General features: G+C 39.9%; 1 protein-coding gene across 1 annotated transcript; it reads left to right on the forward strand.

Annotated features, from left to right (window-relative positions):
* Positions 1-4,247: 4,247 nt before the first annotated feature.
* LOC109241315 lies at positions 4,248-5,327 on the forward strand. Its single transcript, XM_019408040.1, has 3 exons — positions 4,248-4,435; positions 4,522-4,603; positions 4,722-5,327. The coding sequence occupies exons 1-3, from the start codon at positions 4,248-4,250 to the stop codon at positions 5,325-5,327; spliced, it is 876 nt and encodes a 291-aa protein (XP_019263585.1).
* Positions 5,328-8,333: the final 3,006 nt, after the last annotated feature.

The raw sequence follows: 8,333 nt of genomic DNA on the forward strand, positions 1-8,333 counted from the left end.
CACTGTCCACCCTGAATCCCAATTCAATCTAGACTTTTTCTCCGGGTGTGGTTATCCTGCCACTGATCCCATATGCTACTCTGCCACTCTCCCACTTTGGTCAAACTCACCCCTCTGAGCAACTACTCGGCTCCTGTCTTCCACACTAGGCTTTTTAGAAGTTTAATCAACACAAGACACTTCCCACATGTCCTTCCTCATCCTCTGCCGCCCACTTGTTACCTTAAATCAACATCTATCTCGGTAGCACTTGCACCAACAGATCGTCCACTACTCTAAACCTTTCCGAAGATCATCTTTCTCAAGCCGTTCAACACTAGAAATACCGATTCGATCCTGAACCTCCGCACACCGCGACCCCTGACAGCCGTTCCCTGACACCATTTCATAATACCCTGCCTAAAGGCGAATTGAAGAAGATCATAACACCGGCAAACTTAACACATTCAATCGAGGACGACAACACCGCGTCGCAGATGAAAATTCCACCGCACTTGAAAATACCAAGGCTCGTTATTCTATCAACCCAAACTTGATAGTTCTTAGTCCGATTGCCTATCCTCTGCCGGAAATAAAATATCGAATCTCTGAATCATGCACCGAGTAAACCTCCCTTCAAGTCATTCACTGCCCCGTCACGTAGGCAAGCATCCTACCATCATATCAATACTGTGCGACAACCGTTCATAAGCATCATGGCAACTTGTGCCTAGCCTCAGAGCTCTTAGAAGTACAGCTACTAAGCTGAAACGACAGAATATCCTTCCACAAGGCGACGAACATGGTCAAATCAACTACGCAGGGAGAAACATCCTGCACCACCTCTATAGTACCTTTAAAATTTCTCAATTCTTGATTTATAATAAGCGCTTCGCGTCGCATAAGATCGTGTGGGAAGGAAACAAAGGCATAAGACTCAAAGGAATCAAATCGCACGATGAGGAATCAAGAAGGGAAGTGCTCCTAACAGCCTTGTAGCCTCTCGAGGATAAGTACAGACTCTACTAGACTTGCTCATGACTCGTGAGACCTAAGGGAACCTAGTGCTCTGATACCATGTTGTCACGACACAAAATCCACAAAGGGTCGTGGTGGCGCCGGACATCACTATCAGGCAAGCCAACACCAAGAAGTTGATTAAATTCCCATTTTAGTATTTATTGAAATCATTTCTTTTATACATTAGACGATAAATAATGAATTTCACTGAAATAAGTTACTGTTTTTAACAAACTAAATGTTGAACAATCCCATACTCATCCCAGAACCCAGTGTCACTAGTGCATGAGCTATCTCTAGGAAACAATATAATACAACAACCGTCCAGAATACAAATATGACAGAAAGTAAATATGGAAATCTGAAAGAGACTCTACTGGCTGCGGGTCATCTCGAGAAGTGCAGCTCACCTTAAGTCTCCGTATCAACCATGCTGCTACGCCCACTAGGCCGCTAGAGATACATGTGCCTGTGCAACAAAAAATGCACAGCAAGTGTAGCATGAGTACGAAAACAACGTGTACTTAGTAAGTATCCCGCCTAATCTCGAAGAAGTAGAGACGAGAGGTCGACTTCGACACTTACTAGTGCTCCAATAATTATACACAATTAATATAATAAATCAAAGATTTTTTTTATAAAACATGGTTGTAACTCAACATAATGAAACAAGTAAACAATTCTTTTATTCAGAGGGAAATTACCAAATTTCGTTTTCATCAATTATACATTTATTCTCAAGCCAGGGAGAAACAATATCAACTTCAATGAATTTCAAGGCAAGCAATACAAGCATGCGCAAATCATGCCGAGGTCGTACGGCCCGATCCAATAATATTTAAATTGTGCACTGCCAGAGGGTCGAATGGCGCGAACCATATATGCATCTATTTAATCTATCGAGGCATTCGGCCCATTCCACAATAGATAAACACATTCAAATAGTCAAATCAAGAATTCATCAAGGTGCAATTATTCAGGAAAAGGCAAGCTTCTCTTTTAAAAGTCAAGAAATGATGTCTAGCCTTTTAGAAATTTATTTATACGTTCGATATGTTTTAAGCATTTTTAAGTTGACAACAAGGTTGCAAATATTACAAGTAAAGCATGCTTTTGGGCCCTAGACTACCGGACTTAAGCATAATAGTAGCTACGCACGGACTCTCATAACCTCGTGCGTACGTAGCCCCCACAAATAGGAGCACATATCCAATTCATTCACCTATGGAGACAATTCTCTTTTACAAGGTTAGAAAGGAGACTCACCTCGCTCCGAAGTTCCATAACCGGCATTCCACGCCTTTCCGAATACTCAAATCGATGCAAAATACTCCAAAACTAGCCAATAATTATGTAAACCCGTTAATTTATGTTCAATTACTCATTATAGTCCAATTTATAACCATTCCTAACCCCGATCGAAAAGTTGACAAAATTGCTCTCGGGCCCACGTGCCCGAATTTTGAAATTTTTTAGAGATAAAGTTTACCGATGACCTCACGAACTCAAATATATAATTTATTCTAAATTCCCTGCCCAAAATCGTGGTCAAAATCCAAAAATACCAATTTCTAGGTTTTTCTTCAAAATCCCTAAATTTCTATAATTTTACATGTTTAAATCCATATATAATCCTTGTATTTAACACATAACTAGAAGAAATCACTTACCTCTTGATGATGGTGGAACCCTTTTCAAATGCTCTAAAAAATAGCCTAAGACCAAGTGGGAAATGAGGGAAATGGGCTAAGTCTCGGAATAAAAAGCCACTGCACCAGACGCAGAAGCCGCATTTGCGACCGCTGGATCGCAATTGCGATGGTCGCATTAGCGATAAAGGCATCACAAATGCGAAGCTAGCTCCCCCCTGCCATGGTCGCATTTGCGACAAAAAGCCTCACAAATGCGAAGATTATCGCAAATGCGATCTTCCCTCAGCAGCCCCAGGTTCGCAAATGCGAGCCTACCTTCGCAAATGCGATGGTCGCATTTGCGACCAACACACCGCAAATGCAGTCACACCAGCACCAGCAATCCCACTTCTCAACAAAATGCTCCGAAGCTACTCTGAAACTCACCCGAGCCCTCGGGACTCCAAACCAAACACCCACATAAGTCTAAAAACATAATACGAACTTGCTCAAGGCTTCAAGTAGCATCAAAAAACACTAGAATCATGAATCACACCCCAAATCAAACTTGATGAACTTTAAAATTTCAAACTTCTATTTTCGATGCTTAAACCTATCAAATCACGTCCGATTGACCTCAAATTTTGCACACAAGTCATATTCGACATTAGGACCTATTCCAACTTTCAGAACCGAAATCTGACCCCGATATCAAAAAGTCCACTTCCGGTCATACTTCTCAAAAATCTTCAAATTTCTAACTTTAGCCAAATGACTCCAAAATGACCTACTGACCTCCAAATCCACTTCCGAGAGCACTCCCAACACCAGAATCACCATACGGAGCTATTCCCAGACTTGGAATCCGAAACGGACATCGATAACATTGAAATGCACTTCAACCCAAACTTATGGAAATTCTTCCAAAATGCTAACTTCCACAATAGGTGCCGAAACGTTCCCGGGTCTTCCAAAACCCGATCCGAACATACGCTCAAGTCCAAAATCATCATATGAACCTGCTGGAACCTTCGAATCCCGATTCCGAGGTCGTTTACTCAGAAATCCAATCCCTGTCAATTCTTTCAACTCAAAGCTTCCAAAATGAAAATTATCTCTCCAAATCAACTCTGAACTTCCTGGAATTCAATTCCGACCATGCGTACAAGTCATAATACTTGAAAAGAAGCTACTCAGGGCCTCAAAACGCTGAACGACACGCTAGAGCTCTAAACGACCGGTCTGGTCGTTAAATTAATAGAGTTTCATTAGTGTGTAGAACAATGTAATTTGGTTGAAATACCAACAAGTGGGAGCAGGTATACATGGAATGACAGACATGGTGATAGTAGGATCTTATCAAAGATTGATTGGGTGTTCATCAATACAGGCTGGTTCAATTTAATGCTAGTATACATGGCACAATATCTAGAAGAGGGGATAAGTGACCATTGTCCACTCAAGCTATGAAGTACAAATTCACCTAGGAGGGCAAAAGCTGCTTTCAAATACTGCAATGTTTGGGCTACTCATCCAAAAATTATAGATGTAGTTAAGGAGGGATGGGAGCAGGATATACTAGGGTGTAGTATGTTCAGAGTTGTTAAGAGACTAAAGATGCTAAAGCAAAAACTAAAGGTGCTAAATAGAAGATATTTCAGCAACATTGTTGAAGAAGCTGATGCAGATAGAATGGCCTTGGCTAAAGCTCAAGCAGAACTTCATAGGAATCCATTGGATGCTAGCTGCAAGCACAAGAATTGCAAAAGTTCCAAAAGTTCAAAAGATCTTCCTACTTGGCAGAAGTATTCCTTCAACAGAGGAGCAAAGCTACATGGATCAAGTTGGGAGATGATAATAATAGATACTTATTTTTAGTGATAAAACACAGAAGATTACAAGAAGCTATAATTCAATTAGCTGACAAGTGTGGAAAAATGAAATCAGATCAAGAGGAGATAGCAGAGATATTTGTGGACTATTATCAAAAGATGTTAGGAACAAAGGGTAGGTTCAGGACACATGCCTTTCAAAGTTTTATGAAGAATGGAAAGACACTGTCAATTACTGTCAATTACTCAACAAATGCAGTTGGTAAGGCCATATACAGCTGCAGAAGTAAAAGCTGCTATGTTCAGTATAAGTGAAAGAAAGAGTCCAGGACCAGATAGCTACAGGAGTGATTTTTATAAAGCATCATGGTCAATTGTTGGTGAGGAGGTGACCAATGCAGTGCCGGAATTCCTTGACAATGGGCAACTACTTACTCAGATAAACTCAACTAGCATAGCTCTTATACCAAAAGTGGAGAATCCCTTACAAGCTAGCCAATTCAGGCCTATCTCATGTTGTAGTGTTCTCTACAAGTGCATTTCTAAGATAGTTTGTAAGAGACTTAGGAAAGCCATTCCACTGATTGTAGCAGACATCCAAGCAGCAGTCATACAAGGAAGATCTCTCATTCATAATGTACTTATATGTCATGACCTATTGAGGCATTACAACAGGAAGACTACTCCAAGGTGTTTGATGAAGATTGACCTAAAGAAAGCCTATGATATGGTTAGATGGGAATTTCTGAAGGAAGTGCTTAAAGGCTATGGATTTCCTATGCCATTCATACAATTGATCATGGTGTGTGTGTACAACAACTACATTCACAGTAAAAGTGAATGGTGGATATTTTGGATATTTTGAAGGGAAGAGAGGGCTTAGATAGGGGGATCCTATGTCTCCATTATTATTTGTTCTTGTCACGGAGTATATATCTAGAGGGCTGAATAAAATGAGTGAGCTCCCAGATTTTCAGTTTCATCCTATGTGCAAGAGTACCAAGCTGACTCACCTAATCTTTGCAGATGACTTGATGTTGTTTTTCAAAGGAAATATTCAGTCTTTTCATAGGATGATGGAAGTAGTGAATCATTTTAGTGAAGTTTCAGGATTGGTGGCTAACATAGAGAAATCAAACATTTTCCTAGCAAGAATGGATGAGGATACAAAGCAGACAATCCTAAGTAACACAGGGTTCTCAGTGGGTACATTACCTATGAGGTATCTGGGGTTACCTTTAACGTCAAAGAAGTGGAGCAAAGTAGAATGCCATCAATTATTGGAGAAGATTACAAAGAGAATTCAATCAGGTTATGCAAAACAGTTATCCTACACAGGTAGACTGCAAGTTATTAATGCAGTGCTATTTGCAATATACAATTTTTGGGGAGCTGTCTTTATACTCCCTCAAAGTGTTATCAAAAAAGTAGGTAGGAAATGCAGGGAGTATCTATGAGGCAGCACAAATGGGCAAAGGAAAGATGGAACCGGTAGCATGGGACTTATTATGCAGACCAAAGAAGTGCGGAGGGTTAAATATTAAGGGGTGTAAACTTTGGAATGTGGCATCAGTTGGAAAACTGTTATGGCAACTAGTGGCCAATAAGGAAGTGTTGTGGGTAAGATGCGTGCATAGTGTGTATATGAGGTCGTGTAGGAACATTTGGGATCACAATCCACCTGCGATTGTAGCTGGTATTGGAAGAAGATTAATGGATTAAAACATAGCAAGACTCAATAGTACAATGGAAACACATACATTTTTACTAGTAATGGAGCTTATTCTGTTTTTAGCAATTACAATGCAATGTTAGGGCACATGTCAAGAAGTTGGAAAATGAATTTGGTATGGAGTAAAGTGATGATACCTAGGCACAGATTTGTGTTATGGTTAGCAAATCAACAAAAACTACAAACGAAGGGAAGACTACTACAAATGCACATTCCTATCACAGGAGATGCTGAGTGTTGCATATGCAACTTGGGAGTATTAGAGACTCAACAACATCTGTTTGGGGACTGGTGTTGGGTGAAAAATATAAGAGATGCACTGGCAAGTTGGGTTGACATCAGATTACCAGACATGGCAATACCTGAGATATTATACTGGATTAGAAGGAGCCATTGGAAGCAATTCAGGAAGGAAGTAGCAGCAACAATAATAGGAGCAATAGTATATCATACTGGCAAGCTAGGAATTGGAATTTTTAGACAAATCAACCTAAACATAGAATTCTGTGTTGGCCAAATAAAGAAGGAGCTCGCAGAAAGATTGAGCATATATGTAGAGTCAAGAAGAGCTAAATAATGTCCATTGTTGATATAACGATTGTGTAGTTAGTTTGTAGTTCAGTTGATTTTTTTTTTCTTTCGTAGTGGATGAAGTTCTATACTTAGAAGGAAGTGTTTTTTGAGGTCTTGTTGTACTGGGACAAGCTAGTACACTTGATGCTCTTAGGATGTAAAGCATTTAGGTTGTAATGGTAATATTCACAGTTATTACCACAAAAAAAAAGACAACAACTAGGAGACACTCGTCACTCATTGGAAGAAATGCTTTAGAAGTTTTAGTATGTTTCAGAGATTGGATTAGATCAGAATGAAGAAATTAGGGACGTGACGATGTTGATAAACCAGAAGACGAGGAACTTGGAGATATATTAACACAAGGTAATCCATCTGAATTTAACACTCCAGAAGATGGACAAGAAGTTCATATTGATTATGAAAAACTTACTAAGGCAATGCAAAACCTTTGAAGTTCTTGATTTATATTTGATAATAAACTTTGAATTTACTCTTGTGATGACCCAAAAGGTCATCTTATGTTTTAGAACTCGATTCTATGTTCAGAGACCTTTATAATCTCATTTTTACCCTCCTCAATTTACGTGCACAGTCCGGACGTGTTTCAGGAAAGTTTTTATGTTGAAACTTGATGAAAATAATAATTTTTGCCTTTAAAAGTTGATTTAGTTGACTTCGGTCAACGTTTTGAGTAAACGGACCTGGACTCATAATTTGACAGTCCCGGTGGGTTCGTATCGAAATATGAGACCTGGGCATACGCCCGAAATCGAATTCCGAGGTCCCTAGCTCGAGAAATGAATTTTTGAGGAAACCTGAAAGTCTGAAAATTAAATGGTTTTAAGCATTTGGTAAATGTTTGTTATTGTTGGTATCGGGTCCGTATTTTTGTTCCGTAGCCCGGTACAGGTTCATTATGGCATTTAAGACTTGTCTGTGAAATTTGGTGAGAAATAGAGTTGATTTGACATGATTCGGACAGCCGGTTGTGAAAAGAGAAATTTTAAAGTGTTCTTGAGAATTTCATTTGATTTGTTGCTAAATTCGTAGTTCTAGGTGTTATTTTGGCGATTTGAACGCGCGAGCAAGTTCGTATGATATTTTAAGACTTATGTGCATATTTGGTTTGGCGCACCGAGGGTTCGAGTGAGTTTCAGATAGGACACGGAGTGAAACATTGACTTAGAGCATTGATGGTTCTGCAAATTCTGTGACTGGTGTCTGATCTCGCATTTGCGATATCAGTGTTCGCATTTGCGAACATTACCCATGCTGGCAGGCTCACAATTGCGAGCAAATTCTTCACATTTGAAAAGTGTACCTGGGCCAGCATTAGTTCGCATTTGCGATCAGGAGGTCGCTTTTGCGGGGAGCCAGTGTTCGCATTTGCGGACAAATCTTTGCAATTGCGAAGTGGGAGCTGGGCAATAATGATCGCAAATGCGATCAATTGGTCGCATTTGCAGAAGGATCAGAGTTCGTATTTGCGAACTATTTGTCGCAGATGCGACGAAGAGAGGAATGTGAAACCTTCGCATTTGCGATAGGTTCTTCGCAGTTGCG

Source organism: Nicotiana attenuata, unplaced genomic scaffold (genome assembly GCF_001879085.1).
Source record: "Nicotiana attenuata strain UT unplaced genomic scaffold, NIATTr2, whole genome shotgun sequence".
Taxonomy (NCBI): domain Eukaryota; kingdom Viridiplantae; phylum Streptophyta; class Magnoliopsida; order Solanales; family Solanaceae; genus Nicotiana; species Nicotiana attenuata.